The sequence below is a fragment of the Lepidochelys kempii genome, chromosome 1 (assembly GCF_965140285.1).
Source record: "Lepidochelys kempii isolate rLepKem1 chromosome 1, rLepKem1.hap1, whole genome shotgun sequence".
NCBI lineage: Eukaryota > Metazoa > Chordata > Testudines > Cheloniidae > Lepidochelys > Lepidochelys kempii.
The window spans coordinates 251608853-251632568 of record NC_136380.1 but is presented as its reverse complement, the minus strand read 5'-3'; the positions used below and the strand labels follow the sequence as shown (position 1 = coordinate 251632568).

Sequence of the window (23716 nt, the reverse complement as noted above, 5' to 3'; positions counted from 1 at the left end):
GTAGCTTTTTACTTTTATCTTCTCATGCTTTATTAATTTTAGGGTTTGGATCAAATAAAGTAACTGTAGTTAACCAAAACCACCTTTCACCAACATATCTAAATTGATTACTACATAGAAATTGATCTGAGAGAGTAGTTCTTAAATTAACCCATTTTATAGCCATGGAGCCTGGTAGGGACTAGGATTACTTGAGAGTAATCTTAACGGAGAAGCACTAAAGTGTTCTTATTAGATATTCATTTCAATGGTTTCCCTCCACAGAATCTTTGAAGTGTATTTCAATCACTGTCAGTCTATTGATTCTCCATGTTCAGAAGTACTGTAAATTGTTATAGGCACACAGCAATTCTCCAAAACAGGTCATGTTTTTGGAGTTTAATGTACCCTCATATCCACATTGATAGATCATTAGAAAGCTTATTTTATGTATGTTTAGATGAGCTATTATGTGGAGCAGTCAAGTGGTGCCATAAGACTATAGGCGAGGTGAAATAATCATACCCAAAATTAGAATAATTTTTTGCCCAGTTCCAGAAATACTGAAATATGACCACAGTTTTTTCTGTTTAAGTTGAAATTAACACCTAAATGGGTGTTAGATAACACCTTAACCATCAAACAAGAATGTATTCAAAGATGTATATTGGTTTTGCATGGGTAAATATTTTTTCAGATATGATGAAGCAGGTGGCAAAAATGGCAGATATCAATATTGCATATTTACCACCACACATTCTTAATTGCCAAGGTATCTCACAAGTGATAAGTTTTCTATATTTTCAGTTGAAATTTGCTGACCAGATCAGTCTCAGAGAAGACTGCGCACCAGTAGCAGAAGATTGCATGGCCACCATTTGTACTACATAGTGGATAGATATAAATGTACATGAATTCCTAATGTAATTCTTCTCCATTTGTAAGCTTTTGTACATACAAATTAAAACTTATCAGAATAGATGCTACATTGTAACTGCCTATGCATGCAGTACTAAACTTTTTGAAATATTCTAGAAACTAGCTTTTTAATTCAGTGACATTTACACAAAGGTCAATATTAGTATTAGAGATGAAAAATACATGGCTTCATATTACGAATATGCAAAAGCTATGAGAGAAAGAACTAACCTAACAAAAAGTAGTGAAAACAAAGTCCACAAACAAGTCCTTGACTCTGCACTGAAGAGGCATAAAGAGCATGTTACAGCTCTTACCAACCATTTCATCAACAATATGACAAACCCATTTGACCTTGAATCACATCCAGAGGTGATCATCATCATATCTACTGGACTGCAGGTAACATCAGGTGCTCAACTTTCTACTGAAAATAGCAGGTGTTGGTGAAGAACAAGTAGAGAGATTTGGGAGAGATACATCCAATTCTGATGGAACACATAGCTTCTTCTGTCAAGTTAAGAAATCGGGCATCAACAACATTTGCTGACGTGGCCTCTAAGACCAAGTTTAAGTCTGGCAAGGGAGGAACAATCACAGCAGCTATAAGCCCATACATTGTTTTCCACAGAGCCCTGTCCTTAGTAAGGATGCAGAAATGATGTTTCAATGGCATTTGTTCTTAGGCACAGGTTCTATTCTGTGACTATGTTCCTCTTTCATGTGATGGAACAATGAGAAGAACAAAAAGCTAAGTTAGTGCATCAAGCTGGAAGCTCAAGCTGAAAGAATCCATGAGTTAAGAGCATGCAACAAAAACCACAGTGTACATCAGAGATGCCATGGCTGTAATACAAACAATGTCTGTGGAATTTGTGTCCACATACTGTGAACTGGCTGCTGAACACTTGAGGCAGGTCCTAAAAAGATTTAACAAATCTAATTCAGAAAGCAAGTCCTTGACAGATGTGACAACAATAATTCCTTGAAAACTGCAGAAAGATAGTGCTGGATGGCATCTAAGGTAGAATGGCAAGAAATACCAGGTGATTGGTGGATGCCCTGTGCCTCCATAGAAAAAAAATTCTAAATGTGGCATCCAACAAGCAGTCACTCATAAAATTCCTCTGTGAATGCATGGCTCAAAATGCACCTGAAAGTGTAGGAGCATACCCAACAAACACTCCATCTTACTGCAGGCTTCTCCAATGGTGAAGTAACAAAGTCCATCAACGGTAGATGTGCTGAAGAAGCTCAAGACTCACACAGTACTCAAGAGGAAGCAGATGCAAAAATGCTTCTGCATACTATGTGCTATATCTGGGTCTCTTAATGCCAAAAGGAACCATAGAATTAGGTCACCTGGTACAGATGTTATAGTCCTTGCTGTTCATTACCTTCCAAAAATGTAACACATAGATAGATAAAAATGTTGATTGAAACAGGCATCATTACCAGCACAACTGGTAGGAGTAACTTCATACCTGCATGTGCAATCTGTAATGCACTCACTCCTGACTTCTGCAACATACTTCCTGCTGTACACACATTAACAGGGTGTGACTCTGTCATCCCTATTTGGTATGGGCGGGGGGGGGGGGGAAATCTGTGTTTAATGTTGTCAAAACAAAGAGCTTACTGCTTCAGAGATCTTGCCAAAATTAGAAGAGAGTGATAGACACAGCACAACTTCTGCAGCAAGAAGTTGCTAGCAGGGCTGTATAACCAGACCCTGGGGGGGGGGGGGGGAAGGGGAGGGGGGGGAGATAAATAAATAATAAAAAAGAGACACCCCACCCCCCAGACACCTGATTTACTTATGCCTCAATCTAGCCATCAAAAAGGACAAACCACAGGCCAAACTCATCATGTGAGGACAGTTTTGAAGAGCATGTCAAAAGAGCATCTTGGCAAACAAAGATTTGGATGTCTTAGCACACAGGTAAACCAAATATTGCATCACCACTGCAACATTTTTAGGAAAATGTGGAGAATGAACAACTTTCTGTATTCTTCAAGAGTGCAAAGGCATCCGAGAGTCTTCAAGACCTTATTGTGTCTCTACCAGTAGGGGTTGTTGCACGATCAACTGCGTCTGTAGGCAGAACAATATTCCCTGCATAGAAGTGTACATGCCAAGGCAGCAAAGACTGTAGTAACCCACTGAGAGGCTTTCTTGGTGTGCCCACAACTGCAAGTCACCCTGTTACTCCTCTGCCACAGCATAAAAGGAATTTGTTGGTACTAAACTGTGTGACAACTCCCTGTCACCCCAGTCTGTTACCAGCCAAACTCCTTAGGACTCTTGTCAGCCCTTATTTGCCTTGCAGGTAACACTTCCTGAACACTGCCTTGCAGTTCCTGAACCCTCTAAAAGAGCGTTCCTCTGTAGTATCCAGCCCTGTTACTGTACAGTCACAAATCCACTGTCTACAAAGAAACAGAATACACATCAGCCTGTTGTCTCAGCTGCGAATGAACACCTCACTTTAATACAACAGCACTAAGATGATTAATAAAGAACAGAGTAGGGGATACGAATCAGAGATCATAGAAACAGAATATGGTTACAAATAAAAAAGTATAATCACGCTTTCTCATGGACAAAACTCAACAAGCTACAATACTTGTCTAATGCAGTTTTCTCATCTACAGCCACTTCTTAGCATCACGCAACCCACATGACTGGGGAGCCACTGTTCATGAATACAAAGAGCATTGACCTCTCTGTTCCCTGAGTGATGGATAACCAAAATGTCTTTTTGCTTCTCTTCATATCCTCAAAGTTTATTGTATGCGTCACCAGAGTCAGGATGAACTCCTGGAGTTCAGATGCCAGTGTCTTCCTATACTGATTTCACATCCTCATATTAATTTGTTCCTCCTGTGTATCGTAGACGCACATGAACTGCCTATTGTCTCTTGCATCACCATGCTCAATTTTCATTGGCAATAGGAAGATAACTATCCTCCCTCTTTTATGGGAGAAAACCCGTTTCTCCCTTTGTTTGGTTGCAGACTCTAAAGCATAACAGTAAAAGTGTCTATAGTTCCTTATACTGTATTAATACATACACTTCATAACGATATTGATGACTAATATGTCACCAGCTTTCACTTGATATCTTACACAACATTCTTTATAGATAAATATCATGACAAAAATGTGTTCAGTGTATTGAGTTTGTCAGGCTTGACAGGAGTAGCTATTATGTGACATTGAACCCTTTGGCAATGGGCATTGAGGAGCTCTTAGGGTCACACCCACACACTCTCAGGAGAGATAATGGTGAACAAGATGATGATAATGTTGTCTAGAAAAGTCACCACTGCTATTACATTTAAATGATACCTGTATCAATTACTAGATTTTGTAATACCCTTTAGATTGTTGTTGTGATGCTTTGAGGTCACAAAGAAATCCAATTTTATGTCTTGAAATATTTAGAGTCATTAAATTAACTGGAACAAATGCAAATATTTAAAAGTGGTCTTTTTAATGTGTTTATGGTGTCATTGTTTACCCTGTTTCTATGAAAACAGCACCACTTAACAACTCCACATCATATCTCATCTAAAAGTAGACATAATAAGCTTTCAAATGGTATATGATGTGCATGTTTGTAGAGAGGGGTTCATTAAGTCAACCAAATTGGTGGTGTCGCCACTCACCTATTACATTTCAGTCAGGTGAGTTTTCTGCCCCCAAAAGACTACTTGACTCTTAGAAGGACTGTTTCCACGAGACAGGAGAATACAGAGAAATGTTTAAATCATAAAAGTTTACTCTTTAAAAACAACTGAGCAATCATAAAATTAAACTTTCTTCCCCACAGAAAAACTAAGCAACAGATATGAACAATTCATGGCTTCTGAACAGATCTTAATATTATTGCATTTCTGAACTTGAGTTAACCATATTGGTACACAATTTCAGACATACAAAGACATACTTACAGGGGACATCTCTTCAATTTCAGATTCAGATGTTAATGTATGACACTTCTGGCAAATATCAATTAGATCTAACATATTACTGCTCTTTAAGAAGGTATCATAAGCTTTTTTGATATCATCATAGTTTTCAGGTGCTTCCATATTCTCATATGTCAATCCCAGTTTATCATGTAGCAAGTATTTCCAGGTTTCCACCACATCACTAAGAGATACTGTGAAATCTCCATGAAGCTAATATAAAAAGGGAAAAGTAAAAGAAAAGCATTATGCTTTGCTGGTAGTGTAGATATTGAAAACTTTAATAAAACAACATTAATATATCTTTTAATACACTCTGTACACTGAAGTATTTTAATGCTGGTTCATTTATATTAAACCTAAAGAAAATATGTTACTTGTAACTAGAGTTCTCGAAGTGTATTGACCATGCAGTTCAACAGTCTTAGAATATGCAACCTATTGGTCTCTAATTCTTAAGATGATCACAATGGTGCCTTCTGGGTTTAAAAAATAAATAAAATAAATAAAATCAATCGATCTTTAAAGACCTATGCACATGCAAAACTGTATTTATGAGCAGAGGTGGATTAAGGTTTCCTGGGGCCGTGGACCAGAGCAAGTGGGGGGCCCCTCCACACCCCTTTATGCCTGCGGTCCCACCCCATTCTGCCCCTTCCCACCCACATTCCCGACCACCCACTCCAGCCCCCACAATCTGTTTGCTTCTTTCTGCCCACCTCCACTGCAGGCCCAAAACTAAAGAAGCTCTGCTCCCCTGCCATGGCCCTAGGGCCACAGTGGAGAGTGAGAACTCTCCCAGTCCTGAGGCCGCAGCAGGGAGCGAGAACTTCTTCAGTCCCGGGGCCACAGCAGAAGTCCCAGCTCTGGGGCTTCTCCCGCCCCGCCACGGGCTCCTGCTAGGGAGCGGGGCTTCCGCTGCCCCACGGCAGGTTCCTGTTGGGGGTGGGGTACCAATTTTTCCAGGGCCCCCCAGGCATGGGCCCCATTGGCCCACTGGATAATCCACCCCTGTTTATGAGAGTAGTCTCATTGACTTCAAACGAGAGTATTCACATGCAGAACTTTCTGCATGTGCTTAAGTGCTTGTAGTGTAAGTTTGAAGCTAGGAGGCCATGTGCATCACAGAAGTAGGAATCTTCACTGACAATTTTTGGAGGAAATTCCTACCTTTAAAATATGCGTTAACAGAATACTTGAAACAAAGTACCATGTGTAAGAAGGAGCATGGATGTCCAAAAAGACAGAAAAATAAAAATAGTTTGTAATGTAGTTAATACTCCAAGTCTTCATTGTGAAGCTGCTAGGGCTACTATACCCACATACCCAAACAACCAACAAAAGCAATAAAATGAAAAGTTAAAACCACCTGTGACAGGGTATACAAACCCTAAATGGGCAACCAGTGGTTAGGAGAGTGCTCTGGGCTCTGCTAGCCACACCCCACCAAACCTGTAGGAAATGCTTCAACTGAAGGAGTTAAAAGGCAGGAGAGCAGCTCATTTGATGGCACACCAGGGAGGAGAGCAGCCCCGCAACTCCAGCAGTGAGCTAAGGGAAAGGCAGAATCTCTCCCCATGAGAACTGCCCATAAGGTCTCTCCATGAAGGAAGGGAGGACTTGCTACAATCCAAGAGGGAAGCACTCCCCACTCCTTCTCGTATGGGCTCCAAATTTTGTTAATTCCCCTTTACTTTTGGATTACCCCAGGAGGAGAAAGCCCTGAGGACTAATCTGGCCCAGGAGAGTGGGCCACACTGTAGGAAGAGGCAGTTACTGCCCAAGAGAGGAAAAAAGTTTTAAAAAATAGGGATGTTTTAGTCTTGAGAAAAGATGACTGAGGGGCCTGATAAGTCTTCAAATACGTTAAGGGCTGTAATAATGATGGTGATCAATTGTGCTTTATGTCCACTGAAGATGTGACAGATTAAGAGGATTACTTCTTGTCCTAAGGGAGATTCAGGTAAGATATAGCGGGTCCCCAGTATAAGTGTTGTGGGGTTGTGTTCTTGAAAAGGGCAACAGATACTGAAAGGACATATATCGGGGAACCGCTGGTACAGCAGTGGGGTAAGCACAAGGGAATGCTTCGGGGGGGGGGGGAGGGATGGAGGGGGCGATAGATGCTCTGGCCGGGGCTCCCGGAAAAACAGGGGTCCTGTAAAAATGTGTGCCCCCACTCCGCCCGCCCAGTGCTCCTGCCAGGGCATGGGGGCTTGCCCCACTCCACCCACGTGGCCCTCCTGTCGGGGGTGGGGGCTTGCTCCACTCTGCCCAGGGCCCCAGCACCTGGCAGCCTGTGGGCTTGACTTTGCTCTAAATCAGGCATTTCTGATTTTCACCCAAAATCAATAGGGGTCTGATGCCTAGAACCAAACATGATGCCAAAGCTATCATGTCACATATAGAGAAACAGTGTACAGCCTCGCTTTACTTAGCCAATGATGAGGAAGTTATGCTGGGTGGAAGAACAAATTGCAATTTCCTACAGAAGGTTCAATCTCTTTCAGGCCAAAGTACTGGGGGAGTAAGTTCCAATGCAGAGAGTACTCAAGGAGAATGCTCTCTCAGTAAATTCTGGGAGTAAATTATGGTTACCAGCAGCAAGTTTCTTTGTTCTCAGTTGTTTGTTCCTATTAGTAGATTCCGGCCTGGTCTATACTAGAGTTAGGTTGAAGGAAGCTGCCTTAAGTCGACCTGTTAATGCATGTATCTACACTACTGGGTCCTTTATGTCGACCTAAGTCCCCTCTGATGTCAACTTCTCTAACTCACCTCTGTGAGAGGCATAGCGCTTAGTTCAATTTTCATGGGCCGACTGCGAGGTAGTGCAGATGCAGTGTTGTGTAATTCGACTTAATTGGCCTCCAGGTTATGTCCCACAATGCTCATCTGTGACCGCTCTGGAGATCATCCTCAACTCTGCCGCACTGCAACCAGGAACACAGGAAACAGCCCCTCCCCGGATAAAGCCCTGGGAACTTTTGATTTCCCATTTCCTGTTTGATCAGCATTGGGAGCATGGCAGCTTGAGCACAACTGATTATGGAGACTACACACCCCAAACGCGCTTCAGCTTGGTCTGCATAGGAGGTGCTGGATCTCATCGCTGTGTGGGGAGAAGAGTCTGTGCAGCCAGAGCTCTGATCCAGCAGAAGAAACACTGACATCTATGCAAAGATCACTCATGGAATGGGGGAGAAGGGCTACACGAAGGGGACACAGCAGTGCCGTGTGAAAATAAAAAACTTCAAACGTATCAGAAGGCAAGGGAGGTGAACAGTCGTTCTGGTGCTGAACCCCACAAACACGCTGGTTCTACAACAAGCTGCATGCAAATCTTGAGGGTGACCCAACCAGCACCCCCACAAGCAACGTGGACACATCACAGGTGTAAGAGTCTAGGGATAACAAGGAGGATATGGTGGATGAGAAAGAGGAGGAGGAGAAGAATGGGAGACAGGTGAGCAGTGGATCCATTTTCCCTGAGAGCCAGGATATATTTTTCCCCTGGAGCCCTGTGGGTCACAGGCCAACCAGGATGCCCGGGAAGGCACCTCTGGTGAATATACAATTACAATGAAAGTCCAGTTAAACTTTAGTGGGCACACACATTCACAGTAAACATGCAATACCACTGAAAAACAAGCAAGATGTTGAGATTCTCTGCTTATAAGAGGCCGCTCCAATTAAGTCAAGGGTAGCCCCCAGAAAAGACTATTTATGTGGACTGGGATAGCCCAGGAATCCTACGTGGATATCTCTAGGAAACTTTCATGGAGGTACTCTGCAATCCTTTGCAGAAGGTTTCTGGACAGGGCAGTCTTATTTCTTTCACCACGGTAGGCCACTTTCCCGTGCAACTCCTGAATTAATTCTGCTGGCATCATTGCGGTATACAGCATAAGGACCGGGTCTATACCCGGACACTTGCCACATCTCCTTCCTTTCCACCTCTGTTACCCTCAGGAGACTGATATCATATAGGGTTGCCTAGGGGAAACAGGGAAAGTTCTCATTAAAAGTGCTTTTACATGGGGGAAAAAAGGACATGTAGAACCCCCCCCCCCCCTTCCAGATCACCAAATCACGCGGCCACTAATGTGCCTTTACTGTGCTCGGCATGGGTCGACAAGTAGTTTAAAGTGGCTGACAGAGGACTGAAGCCCCATGACAGATTCTGCAATTTAGGAGTGAAATTGTTCCCCTCCACCCAATCTGTGGTGCTATGGGGAAGGACTATTGTTCAACTAGCTACCTGTACTCCCAACATGATTGATAAACTTCATTGATAGTGCAGTCACCCAGGACCCAGGGGTGGCACACAGTGAACGGTTACAGATTCTGATTATGTTATGACTTGCACCTAGTATAATATGGGTGGGGTTTTTTTTCTTTTGTTTTTTTTAAAAACGGCCTTGCTAGGGAAACATTTTATTCATGTGCAATGGCTCCTTTATTTTTTCCCCTGACAGCTGGAAATGTGTCCTTCAGCATGTCAGCACCAGATGTTCAGTGATTAGAAGGAGGAGAAAAAACACAGGATGACACGTTCACCGAGATAGTGAATGCTTCCAGGACAGCTGACAGAATTAAGAGGGTGGAAGATTTCACTGTCTGAAAAGTTAGACATGGAGAGTAGGAAAGCTTCCAGTGAGCGAGAGCATGCGGCGCAGGATGAGATGCTTCGGATTATGTAGGAGCAACCAGACATGTTAAGGCATCTGCAGGAACAGAAGCAGGAGGGTAGAGTCCCTCTGCAGACCCTGGTGGACAGGCAGACAGCAGTGCCTAGTGCAGAAATCACCCTCCCCAAAGTGTTCCATGAGATGTGGGCAAAAAGTCTATTATCCCTTTCACTTAACTCAGGGATGGGAAGGTACAAGGAACTGAAGGTGCCTGGTCACAGATATTTGATGGTCTGGAATGCAGTGTTACACAGCGGAAAATATTTCTCCTGTTCCAAATGTATAACCCCTTTTCCCCCAAGGTTAGCTTTTTTTTTCTGTTCTCCCTCTTCACTCATGTTTGTTAAATAAAGTAAATGGATTCGAGAAAAATGTTCTTTATTGAGTAGAAGCAGTGGGCTTGGGCAGGTGGTTGGCTTTACAGGGACAGTAATACAAGCCAGGTGAAGGTTTGGGAAAGCACAATGCACACAAGCAGCTCACATTACTGAGACATTATTGAAACAGCTTTTCAAAGCCTCGCAGATATGCAGTTCCCCTTGCTGTGCACTTATTGCCCTAATGTCTGACTACTCAAAAATGGCTGCCATGCAATGTGTCTCAACTGCCCAACCCTGTGGAAAATTTCCCCCCTCCCCCACAGATATTATAGAGCACACAACATAATATCCTATAACCATGGGTATGTTCTCCTCACTAAGGTTCAACCTTGTTAGTAGATTTCTCCAGTGCCCTTTCAAATGACCAAAGGCACATTCAACCACCATTCTGCACTTGCCAAGCCTATAGTTGAACCGTTCCTTACTGCTGTCCAGAGGGCTGGTGTATGGCTTTGTGAGCCATGGAAGGAAGGAGTAGGCTGGGTCCCCCAGGATAACTATAGGCATCTCAACATCGTCAATGTTAATTTTGTGGTCTTGAAAGAAAGTCCAAGATTGCAGCTTTTTGAACAGACCCGAGTTACTAAAGATACATGTGTCATGCACCTTTCCCAACCATCCTATGTTGATGAAATGCCTCGTGATCCACCAGCACTTGCAACACCATTGAAAAAGTATCCCTTTTGGTTTATGTACTCTTTGGCAAGGTGGTCTGGTGCCAAGCTGGGGATATGCATGCCATCTATCGCACCACCGCAATTAGGGAATCCCCTCGTGGCAAAACCATCCCTTATGTCCTGCACATTTCCTAGACTCACTACCCTTCATAGCAGAAGTCAATTAATGGCCCTGCACACTTGGTGCCCAGCAGCTCCCATAGTTGATTTATCTACTCCAAATTGATTCCCCACCGACTTGTATCTGTCTGGGGTTGCAAGCTTCCAAATAGCGATCACCACTCACTTCTCCACTGTCAGAGCAGCTCTTATTTTTGTGTTGCTGAACTGCAGGGCAGGGGAAAGCTCTGCACAAAGTTCCTGGAAGGTGGCCTTCTGCATTTGAAAGTTCTGCAACCATTGCTCGTCATCCCATATCTGCAAAATGATGCGGTCCCAGCGGTCAGTGCTTGTTTTGCGGGACCAGAAACGGCGCTCCGAGTGCAGCTGTTCTGTGACTGCCAACAGCAACTGTGAATTGTTTTTTCAATGGCTTGCAGATGGGCTACTTGCAGGACATCACTATGTTCCATGCAGCAGACCCTACTTCAGCTCTGGAAATACTGCAGGAGAAGGCGCGAGGTGTTTGAGATGCTCATAGCAAGAGTGCACAACTGAGTAGGCTCCATGCTTCTGGGGTTATGATGTACACGTGGCAGTTTTAAGGTGCAAAAACCACTGGGTTATTTGCTTTTGATAGGAGGGAAGGAGCGCAGTGCATCATGGGATGCCGACGCAATGTTCCCATTCTCTCCTGCGACAGTGTTTTGGTTCCAGGAGGCATTGCACAAACTTCCCAAAATATACCACAGCAAGTCGCACTTTGGGATAGATACCCACAATGCATGGCTTTGTGCATCGATACAGGCGCTGCTAGTGAGGATGCACTCCATCGAGACAATGAGCATGGTGTGGCCACGCACAGTTGACTTCAATAATTCTGGGGGCTCGAGGTCAAATTAGATAAAGTCAACTTAATTTTGTAGTTTAGACAAGCCCACAGTATGGTTCCTACTGGATCACCTTCTTTGAACAATATCTTACTCATTTTACACAGGCTACTAAATCTTTAAATGGCAGTCATATATTAACATTATCAATTGCTACCAGCCAGGATTGGCTTTAAACCTCTGACCTACTAATAATAGAAGTTAATTTTCCTTGTTTTTAACATACTGTATTGATTAGGACACTTCAGTACTACTGACATGAACATTGTTCTGCAGATTAGTAAATAAGGCATCTTATATGAAAGATTATACATATATTTTCTAATATTCCTATTTCAAATTTTCTATGTAAACCCCTTCATAAGGCTAGTCACTGTGAAACCTTTACCCAATTAAAACAGCAGTAGACAAAGTGTTTTCTCTCTTTGTTTTGAAATAAATGCCTTCAAATGTAACTAGTTAAAATAAGACTTCAGTATAACTCAGCCAAAACCTTCTCACAAGATCAAGAACTTGCAGAGATTAACAGTGTTTATATTGGTGTTGTAAAAACATTTTAAATCCAAATAAAAATGCACTTCAGATATCCATTTCCATGATCAGGTGCCCACCATGACAGTATATTCTATTATTCATAGAACTGATTGAGAGAGGCTGTGCTTTTTAAAAATGAGAAAATGTTTTGCTAGGAGCACATGCCAGCTGGCTAATATCTGAAGGAAGTTCAAAAAGTTCAGTGCCTTCATTCTGTGATAGACATCAGGAAGATTGCTTTCCTTGTTTTATGCTTGTGAAATACAAGGGTTACACATTTTAAAAGCACTTCAGTTGCACTTTTTACTAGTATATTATATCACACATACTCTCTTTGGACTTTTATTAGAGGCTGTGCTCATTCTAGGATTAAATCTTAATTTTTCAGGTTTTAGAGGGTTTATTTTTATAAAGAGACTTCACAGGTACTGCAGGTTCTTTCTAGGGCTAATTAGTTAGCAAGGCAACTGCTATTATTGTAAAAGTTGTTTAAAGATGGAAAGAGATGCATGTTATAGCCCTGTCCCTGGCAAAGTCCTTCTAGTAGATGGTCACCATTCTGCTGTATGGGATCCAAACTTTGGATCCCCCAGAGTTTCAAGATAACCTTGTCTGAGCAGCAGCCAAGATCGGTGTTTAACTTGGGCCTCTCAGGCATACCACTGAGATGCAGATTCACTGCCCAGCACCCCTCGTTGGCAGGAAGACTGCAAAATCCCAACTTCTCTCTTCCCTCAGGCCCATTCTGAGTTTCCCAAACCAACCCAGTAGTTTATGCATTCTCTCAGTTTACCCCCACAGACACTCTGGATTATAGTTTAACTTTCTGGGGATCATGTGATATTAAAGCAAGAAATACACGTTCCTTTGAGGCTTTGCAAACACACACATTTGCAAGAGTTAGAGCTATGCAAAACAAAGCTCCTGAATACTGTCCCCATTAGACTGGTTTCACCCCTGTTGTGAGTCTCTGGGTTTGGTTCAAGTCCTTAAGGGGGGCCAGGTCCCTCCTGCCACCATTCTTTCTGTGGAGATTTCTGGTTCTAGAAATGACATAGCTCCCCTTGCTTAAAGAGCATATCATTTTTAGAAACAGCAACAATTTTTCTTTGGTCCTGTCCTTCTGCTGGGATTTTCCTTCCTGCAACCCTCTATGGGATTGCTGACAAAGAGTTATTAGAAGTCAAGAGATCTGCCTCTAACTCTGGGGTAGAGCTAATCAATGTTGATGACTTGTTGATGGCCATGGTTCAGTTTCCCAGACTTCGCCTGTTTTCTGCTACAAAAATGGAAGTTAAATCCACTCTGAAGGTTACAATTAAATGCTATAAAACAGAGGAATTCATATTTAGACACAGACATGTTCCCCAAACTGTCACAATGCATGATCTTTGAGCTTCATTAAAACACCGCTTTTTAGTATTTATTTGTGTTCAAAATATTTCATACCACACTAAGTAATTAAGTTATGTACCAATAAAATACAAACATCTGTTAATTACATGTTATGGGATCACACTTTGTGTTTTGGCCCTCATGGAGATATTTAAAAGAAAAAAGAAAAAAAAAGATGAAACCCCAAACAAGACAAAGTACAGCTCGCCAAGTTCCTTAATGGGGATTGAGCTTATACAATATCTCTGAAGTGAGAGAGTATAATGCAACAGAATTTACTTCCTTAGCATGAGTGAGGGCACACCAGATCACCCACACTAATATCATTTAACTAGGCAGTAAACATAATCAAAAAGACAGGCAATAGTGGATAGACTGATCATTCACCTCAGCCAACAGACACCCTTCAGTGAGGAGACTGCTGTATCAGTGACACACGCTGGTCAGACTGACCTACAGTGGGCTAAGCTACGACGCCATCATTCAGTGTACTGTCCTGGCCACAGCAGTAGCAATGTTCTGACCTCTCCAGTGAGATCCAAATCTGGGGCTTCATTAAGAGAAGTGATGGAAAAGGAACAGAAGAAGAGGACAACAAGAAAAACCACTCAGTCTTCTCCCGGTGCATAAGGCACAAAAAGACAATTAACTGGTGCATGTGCACTGCAGCCTCCCTTTTAGCATCCCGACACGTAAGCCCCAGAGTAAGGCCTGATCTACACTACAGAGTTAGGTTGACACAAGACAGCTTACGTCGACCTAACTCTGTAAGCGTCTACACGATCATGTTGCTCCCACCGTTCTAAGTTGCCCACTACACCGACTTAATAACTCCACCTCCGCGATAGCGCTTAGGTTGATGTAGTAGGGTCAACACAGTCTCTGTGTAAACACGACATTGCTTAAATCGCCTGTTGCTGTCTTTGACAGCATGAATCCCGCTACCCCTGGGCGGCAGGGCTCCAGCTGTCAGTGCCCCCACAATGCCCCATTTAAATTGGTGCAAGCACTCCTGGTGAGGCGCACACCACCAACAGAAGAAGCATAATGTGGGCACAAGAGACTATTTAATTACTGCAGTGGCTATAGATTGACCTAACTTAAGTCAACGTAATTTTGTAGTATAGGCATGACCCAGTATATGACCTGGGGGAAGACAGGTAGATGTTCTTCCACCTAACACTCCTGTGGGGCCCAATCCAGGAAGTATATTCAGAACTCACCAATCAGATCAAGCCCCTATAGGTGAATTCACACAAAGCATGGGGTTCGGTTGGAGGGGAGAAAGGAGGAAGAGGACTTCCCTTATAACTTTTAGGCCAGCAATTAAGTATTCAAGTAGGGGGTCTCCCGTATCCCAGGTCAAATCCCATCCCATCCCCACGCCTGAAGTGATAGGGGTTATGAACAGTGATCAGCCACCTCTGAGGTAAAGTACCCTAACCATTGGGTTGCTACAGGATATTCTGATGGGAGACTCCCTCAGTCTTCCCTGTTGAAGTTGTTCAGTTTGGATAAATACTTTTTTAAAAAGTTATTAGAGTAGGGGGATTGGATCCTGGGTCTCCTACCTCCTAGGTGAGTACTCTAACCACCCGGCTACAGAGTCACTCATGCTTATGTGTTGTTTCTTCTTCCTCCTCTCTCTCAGCCCCTCTTCTTGCCTTCCCCCCCCCATGATGCTTTCATTATTAATCCACAGAGGAGGGGGGTGTGAACAGGGGGTCTTCCATATCCCAGGTGAGCCCCCTAACCATGGGCTAAAAGTTATGAGGGAGGTCCTCCTGCTCCTTCTTTCCTCCTCACTCCAGATTCTTGCTAATAGAGTATAGGCACTGTGACAGGTTCCTGGGGTGCCATCTGAAACTGGTGTACCACTGAGCCCTCTGCCTCACCAGCCTGGGCTCCCTCTCACACAGTGCTGCTGAGACAAGTTGCAAAGCCCTCCAAGCTTGCACTTTCAGCAGCAGTCACACAGGTAGGGACACACCCAGCTGCAGTTACATGCAGACTAACTCCCAACCTAGGACCCCAGAGTAGTACCAGCCTTCCCTTGTCAAATCTGACCACTTTATGGGTTTAATCCCAGTCCACCTCTCCCTCAGTGTGAAGAGGGCCAGGTACACTTGTGGTAACCAAGCTGAGATTTTCCCCAGACACCTTAAATCAAATCACCTGGTTTGGATTAAAACATAAAAGATTATTAATTACAAAAAGGATAGATTTTAAGTGATTTATATTGGATAGCAAGAAGATTACCCAGCATATAAACAAAACACACAAACTAAGCTTAATCTATGTAGTATATTGGATATGAATAGCAAATCCTCACCCTAAGCGAGGATACAAGCAGGCTGCAGATTCTTAACAGGCAAGCTGCACTGGTTTACAGCTTGGAATCCCCAGATGTTCCATTCACAGGCTAAAAATCCCTTTAGCCTGGGTCCAGCATTTATGCCAGTTCAGTCTTTGTTCCTCAGGTGTTTCCAAGAGTCTCTTTGGGTGGGGAGTCATTGAAGAACCATGATGATGTCACCTCTCCTGCCTTAAATAGCCTTTTCATATGGCAGGAACCCTTTGTTTCAAAACTTGGTTCCCATGCCAGTCAGTGGAAAAAACACTGATATCCCAAGATGGAGTCCAGCACCAGGTGACCTGATCACATGTCCCTGTAGTGTCATAGCAGCCATGAGTCAGCGGCTGTTTGTAGCATCCTCAGGAAGTCTCCCCTACCCCCACCCTGGTGAGAGATAAGCTTCTTCTAAGACCTATTGTTTTTTTCCTAATGGCTCAGTAACCTGAATGGGCCTTTCACAGCCATCCACCTAGACTGAGCCTTTTGCCTAGTGGGTGTTCCCCAGGCATAAAACACATTTGTAATACAAATGTATAGTCAATCTTCCTAACTTCAGATACAAAAATGATACATGCACTCAAATAGGATAATCATTCAGTAAATCATAACCTTTCCAATGACATCTCACATTACTTATCTTGCATAAAGTGAATTATGTCATAATCATATATCATCACTGTGATGAATATGTGGTGCAGTGTCACAGGCACCTAACACCAGGATTTATCCCGAGTATCTACAAAGCAGACTTCGCACACATTGCTCAGTTTGGCACCTCAGGCAATGAGCCCCTAGCATCCTAGTTTTTGTGACTCCCATTCTGAGTAGCCTCTATCTCCATTGTACATTCATTGTACAGTGGCACCAAACTCAAGCTATGGGAATCCCAGTGATTTTCTAGGCACCTGAATGTTAGGTGTGGCAACACTCAGCATCACCACTACCAAGCTCCTTTGTGAATCTACCCCCTAGTGGTCAGAAGGAACATGGAAGGAAAAAGGAGAAATTGAGAAGGTATATGAAAAATGCAAACCTCAGAAAAATTATTATAATATTGAAGTTGAGAAATTAGGTATACAAAAGTCAAAGTCCAATATTTTAAAATGTGTGCCTAAAGTTAAGGCTCTTAAATATTATTAATGCCTAAACATAGCAGCCTGGTTTTCATAAGTACTGATCACCCAACAACTTCCATTGACAGAGCACTAACCTGTTTATTGACTTCAGCCATTGATAGCTGTAAAGCCATCATCATGCAGTCTGAACTACAAACAGTAGTCCTTTCTGAGTCTGAAAATAAGCACCATTCTCTTCTAAAACACTTGAGCATATTTAAGATCTTTTGCTGAAAGGTAGCCATACTCCTGAAGTGGAGCACAGAGAGAGAGAGAATTAAGTCCATAAATATAAATGCAGTGTTAAAACCATAATTTTCTAAGTAACACTTTGGGGGCAAGGCACCCCACATTTATCAATCTCTCGCCATTCTCCTTAACCCAATGCAATTGCTATGATTTCTCCCTCTGACTTGTATCTACATAGTTCCCCCTCCCCATAAAGAAATTAAAATACACCATTTATGCAAAAAGACTCTAAGGCAGAGGTTTTCAAACCCCTTTGAGTTAAAATTTTTGGTTGCACCCTCGTCAACCCAGACAAAAAGAGGTGAGCCGGGGTGGAGGTGGCGCACTCCCTCCCCGAACCCCATCAGGCCAGGCTGAAGCCCAAGCCGCCTGGCATCACCACTCGTCCGTGTCCCGTCTCCCCCCCCGGAATGTTCCTCTGCACCACTGGTGAGAGGTCCCCACAGTTTGAAATCCTCTGCTATAAGGGTTTCAGAGTAGCAGCCATGTTAGTCTGTATTCGCAAAAAGAAAAGGAGTACTCGTGGCACCTTGGAGACTAACAAATTTATTTGAGCATAAGCTTTCGTGAGCTACAGCATGAAGTGAGCTGTAGCTCACGAAAGCTTATGCTCAAATAAATTTGTTAGTCTCTAAGGTGCCACGAGTACTCCTTTTCTTTTTGCTATAAGGGTAGCCACTCATTGTGGCACACAAAACTGTATTTCCTCTCTTCTTCCATCCCCCAGAAGAGAAACACTTCTGGTGACAAGGCACTTGCATCATCCATCACCACCTCTAGTTCTGCCTGTACAAAATCATCATAGGAACTGCCAGACTTCAGGTCTGATCAAGTATATATAACTCAGCATCTAATGCAGCCAGCACCAGATGCTTCAGAAAGGTGTAAGAACTCTACAATAAGCAGAAATGCACCCCACATTAGGTCTCATCAGGATCTCAAATAACTAGCAATCAGCTTAAACCTTGAAACATGGGTTTAATGCTAACTCCATTATTCTTGTTATCCATATAAATAGCGAAACTCTTTCTGAAGCTTGCTAAATTCTTGGCCTCATTGACTTCCGGTGGCAATGTGTTCTACCGTTTAAACACGCATTGTGTGAAACTATTTCCTTTTCTCAGTTTTGAATTTGCCACCTTTTAATTTTATTGAATGTCCCCCTTTTCTTGTATTATGGGGCAGGGAAAACAGAAGCTCCCTATACCATTCATTTTTATATGCTTTTATCATGTCCCCTCTTATTCATCTCCTAAAGCAGGCAATCCCAATCCTTTCAATCTGTCTTCATGAATATAAAAAGAAAAGGAGTACTTGTGGCACCTTAGAGACTAACCAATTTATTTGAGCATAAGCTTTCGTGAGCTACAGCTCACTTCATCGGATGCATACTGTCTAAGGTGCCACAAGTACTCCTTTTCTTTTTGCGAATACAGACTAACACGGGCTGTTACTCTGAAACCTTCATGAATATGTTTCCAGGCGCTTAATCATTCTCATCACCCTTCTCTGAACGCTCCTCTAATGTTACAGTATCTTTTTTTTGAGACAGTGGGACCAGTTCTGCCCACAGTATTCCAGACAAGGCTGCACCTTCCTGTTGTCCATAAAAATTGAAACTTTTAACCCATTTTTAACTTTTAGGCACTCCTAGGCACGTGCCTACTGTGCCTAATTGGAAATCCAGCCCTGCTGAGGAGACAGGGTTAGGACGTTGCTAAAAGCGGACACAGCCCCAGGAGGGCGGGGAAGTCACCGGTGGCCCCACGCCATTTAGAGGGACACTTGGCTCGGCATCGCCTTGTCACAGCCCGCGAGTTCGCCCCGGCCAGCCAGGCGGCTGCTAGGCCCGCACGAACCCCTCGAAGCAAGAGGCCGCGCAGAGACTCTGCCCGAGTCAGCCGCAGGGACTGGCCCTTCTGGGGGCAGCTCGAGCACAGCCCGGTCCCGCCCGAGCGCAGGGGCCACAGCCGCCTCCCCTTGCCCGAGTCCGGCGGGGGCATGGCTGCTGGCGGGCCAGGGTAGGGGGCAGCGCCGAGGACCAGGCCAGGGAAGACTCCAGCCCCAGGGACCCCCCAGCTCCCAGACTGTACCCGCCACCCCCGGTCCCTCTCCCCGCGGGAGGGAAGAGCTACCTTGCGCAGTTGAGGCAGTTCGAACGGCCCCGAGCGAAGGGAGAAGCGGTCGGTTGCCTGGTTGCCTAGTTACCCCCTCGCACGCGCCTCGCCGCCGGCGGTTTACATTTAAAACCCCCGCAGCTGCCCAACCAAAGAGCGAGTAGCCTCTGACCCGGAAACACAAGGCGCTGAGGCCGGAAGTGCCCACGAACTCGTACAAACTCTTCGCGGGAGAGAGGCCGGCAGGGAGGCGTAGATGTACGTAGGTGGCGGCGGGGGCGCCGCCGCCGCGCGTGAGTGCGCCGCTCGGTGCAGCCAGCGATCACCCGCTGGGGTCCAGGCCTCAGCTCCCGTCAGGGCCGCGGGACAAGGGGCCCCGTAGAACCTGCCCTGTCTGGGGTGCTCTGGGCGGCAGCCCTTGGCCTTGTGCTCTGCCCCCGCCCGCCGGCCGCGGCCCAATCTCCGCTCCGTGCTTCCCTCGCCCCTGTGTCGCCTCCATGCTTCGTCCCTTTCCCAGCTGCTGCACCCCGGGTGCTGCGTTGTCCCGTGTGCCCAGGGCGCTCTCAGAGAGCGAAGTAATGCCCTGCTGCCACCCCCCACCGTTCACAAGGCGTGAGTCAGGCCTCAGATCGTCAGTAGAGTTGGGATGCATCCGATGAAGTGAGCTGTAGCTCACGAAAGCTCATGCTCAAATAAATTGGTTAGTCTCTAAGGTGCCACAAGTCCTCCTTTTCTTTTTGGGAGGAGGGGTGTCTTTAAATTCGCCCTGTGGGTTTTGAGTCTCCCGGATGTGTTTGGCTCGTGGTTTTCAAGGGTTTTTTCGGCAACCAGAGAAACTTCCTTTAGATGAGAATCCAAGCTTTTTTGTTTGACTCCAGGAGCTGGGACCTTGAGAAGAATACCAAATAGGGCAAGATTTGTCATAAAATCACAAGAGTTAGCAACACTGCTAAGGTTCCTCCTGCTGCTATTTCTTGCCCCACTGAGATGATGAGTTCCCACTCAACATTTGTTATCCTTATAGATGAGGAAACTAACCTAGAGGTGACCAAGGAAACTGAGCCAAAAAATATGCATAGCTATTTCTCCCAATTGGTGACTTTTTTGCTTGCAATCTTCTTTCCTTATCAGTTTCTTGGTGCTCGTAAGTTACTAGATGATTGTTTTTGCTTACATTCAGCACTTTCATAGGCCTTCTACAAATCTTTATGGGGAAAATGGTTTCTTTTAGTATCAAATGTAGGTATGATGTCATCAATCATGCTTTTCAGTATAAGAAGAGGAATCTAAGCTGTGAGAAGCATAGGCCTCGACATTTGCCTTTTTCCAGGGCGATAACAGAGGGGAGCTCAGTAGGCCAACTGACTCAGTGTCTGTATCAATATAACAAGGTGCTTACATCCACCAGACACACGCACAAATACGTTGATGCAAGGCAACTTGCATCAACCTCACTTCATAGTGTAGAACAGGCCTTACTATTCTGTTTTCTGACATTTATTTTGCATTTCTGTAGTATCTTTAATCCAAACATGCTTGCAGCACTACTAAAAGATAGTAGTCCTCCTCTGCACAGTAAGCTAAACAAGAGTGGGGCAGGGAAGATTTTGTCCTTTACTCCTGTGAAAAGCTCTCTGAGATATCTAACATCCATGCACATGGTTTTCTTAGGGATCTGAATATGTTGGAGATGTGAGGATTCTTCCACATCATTGTTAACTGTCAAATGCCAGTGGACTGAATAAAGAAAACTGTCATGAGCTCACTCCAACCACCAGTTCCACAGCAGATTCAGTGGAGATTTTGGTTTCATCTGGTTTTAGAGTTTTATATTTAGGGAGTATTTTTATGGATTGACGACTTGTTGAAGGGTGGAGGTGGAGAAAGTGTTAAAACTTGATTCCATTCTGAAAAGTGACTCCAGAAAAAATGACTATATATTTTCAAAAGTAATTAGGGCTGTTGATTAATCGCAGTTAACTTACATGATTAACTCGAAAAAAATTAATCACAATTAATCACAGTTTTAATTGCACTGTTAATAGAATACCAATTGAAATTTATTAAATATTTTGGGGTTTTTTCTACCTTTTCATATATATTGTATTCTGTGGTTGTAATTGAAATCAAATGTGTTATTTTTGCTTACAAATATTTGTACTATAAAATGAAATAGTATTTTTAAGTTCACCTCATACAAGTACAATAGTGCAATCTCTTTGTCAAAAAAGCTCAACTTACAAATGTAGATTTTTTTTTTGTTACATGACTGCACTCAAAAACAAAACAATGTAAAACTTCAGAGCCTCCAAGTCCACTCAGTCCTACTTCTTGTTCAGCCAATCACTAAGACAAACAAGTTTGTTTACATTTGCAGGAGGTAATGCTGCCCTCTTCTTATTTACAGTGTCACCAGAAAGTGAGAACAGACATTTGCATGGCACTTTTGTAGCCAGTATTGCCAGGTATTTACGTGCCAGATATGCTAAACATTGGTATACCCCTTCATGCTTCGGCCACCATTCCAGAGGACATGCTTCCATGCTGATGATGCTCATTTAAAAAAATAAGCGTTAATTAAATTTCTGACTGAACCAATTGTATGTCCCCTGCTCTGTTTCATCCGCATTCTACCATATATTTCCTGTTATAGCACTCTCGGATGATGAAGCAGCACGTGGTTCATTTAAAGAACACTTTCATTGCAGATTTGACAAAACACAAGGTACCAATGTGAGATTTCTAGAGATAGATACAGCACTCAACCCGAGGTTTAAGACTCTGAAGTGCCTTCCAAAATCTGAGAGGCATGAGGTGTGGAGCTTGCTTTCAGAAGTCTTAAAAGAGCAACACTCCAATGCAGAAACTGCAGAACCTAAATGACCAAAAAAGAAAATCAACCTTCTGCGGGTGGCATCTGACTCAGATAATGAAAATGAACATGCATCAGTCCGTACTTCTTTGTATTGTTATCGAGCAGAACCCATCATCAGCATGGATGCATGTCTCCTGGAATGGTGGTTGAAGCATGAAGGGACATGTGAATATTTAGCTCATTTGGCACATAAATATCTTGTGATGCCAGCTACAACAGTGCCATGAGAACACCTGTTCTCACTTTCAGGTGACATTGTAAACATGAAGCGGGTAACATTACTTTCTGCAAATGTAAACAAACTTCTTTGTCTTGTATTAGGTGAATTGAAAAATACTATTTCTTTTGTTTTTTTACAGTATAAATACTTGTAATCAAAAATAAATATTAAGTGAGCACTGTATGCTTTGCATTCTGTGTTGTAATTGAAATCAGTATATTTGAAAATGTAGAAAACATCCACAAATATTTAAATAAATTGTATTCTATTATTTTTTAACAGTGTGATTAATCACAATTAATGTTTTTAATTGCTTGATAGCCCTAAAAGTAATATTAAACAAAAAATGAGCTATATGTTTAAATTGGTACTGCAGTCATTACTGGCAACACCAGAAGAAAGTAAGTCTGAGTTCCTCGTGTGTACCAGTGATTTTCACATCAAGTTTGCCCAGTTTATAAGTTTAAAAAATTAATACTGGGACCTTCAAACTACCAACCCTTCAAAGGCAGCCTGGGAACTGAAATTATAGCTGTTTATCATCAATAATAAAGATTCTGCAGGCCAAGTGCCCTCATTTACATCTGGTCTTCACATTCTACTTTCAGTTCTAGTTATGCAACCCTATTGCCTTTGAATTTGAAGACCGTGGGGTTACAAAGGTGGCCCTACAGTTGGGAATGAACAATTTTCTCGATGTACAAGTCAGAAAAGAATTCATGTCTGGAAGTTGTCATCTTAGATAATAATTTCAAGAGTAGAACTGCATTCTAACTTTTAAAATATTGATTCTAAAGACAACCTCATCTGTTTTGTTGTTGTATCTGCTGATAAACTAATGTATTTTGATATACTGCTGTAGCAGCAAGTTCTTTAATATATATATATATATTTATTTTGATATATAGCTCCATGTTCTACAGAAGAAGTTACCTCTGTGCTAACTTGATTTTTACCATTGAAGATGAAGCAAGACTCTTCTCGAAACGCTACCTACACTGTGGATTGTGAGGATTATGTGCATGTGGTGGAATTCAATCCATTTGATAGTGGAGATGTAGGTTCCCTAATTGCATATGGTGGCAATAATTATGTAGTTATTGGGACTTGCAGATTTCAGGTTAGTATATGTTTTTATCAAAGATTTTTTTAATTCCCGGTATTTAATAAAGTGCCGGTATTTAAAAGGCACTGATAAAATAGTACGTTGGAACAAAAACACTTTTACTCTATTTATAATGGGTCTAAT

The 23716-nt window shown here is 43.2% G+C and overlaps 2 protein-coding genes across 24 annotated transcripts in view; one reads left to right on the top strand and one right to left on the bottom strand.

The window, feature by feature from the left end:
* Positions 1–23716, bottom strand: part of PARPBP (PARP1 binding protein) — a 151547-nt gene that overhangs the window by 74654 nt on the left and 53177 nt on the right. For 15 of the 21 annotated variants that reach the window (XR_012156117.1, XR_012156118.1, XR_012156131.1 and 12 more), the window contains exons 1-2: positions 17102–17750; positions 4855–5085 (exon numbers count right to left, since the gene is read on the bottom strand). Coding sequence is in view for 17 of the 21 variants with exons in the window: in XM_073323424.1 (XP_073179525.1) it covers positions 4855–5085; positions 17102–17359 (489 nt within the window). In the remaining 4 variants the exon portion in view is untranslated. Of the gene's footprint in view, positions 1–4854; positions 5086–7647; positions 8536–13922; positions 14086–15867; positions 16766–17101; positions 17751–19390; positions 19573–23716 lie in introns of those variants that run through there. The other 6 variants (XM_073323295.1, XM_073323323.2, XM_073323313.1 and 3 more) reach the window with 6 other exon arrangements.
* NUP37 (nucleoporin 37) overlaps positions 19528–23716 on the top strand; it is a 31794-nt gene continuing 27605 nt past the window's right edge. For 2 of the 3 annotated variants that reach the window (XM_073323469.1, XM_073323435.1), the window contains exons 1-2: positions 19528–19630; positions 23376–23587. In XM_073323469.1, coding sequence (XP_073179570.1) covers positions 23432–23587 — 156 coding nt within the window. In that variant the 5' untranslated portion in view covers positions 19528–19630; positions 23376–23431. The other variant, XM_073323446.1, reaches the window with a different exon arrangement.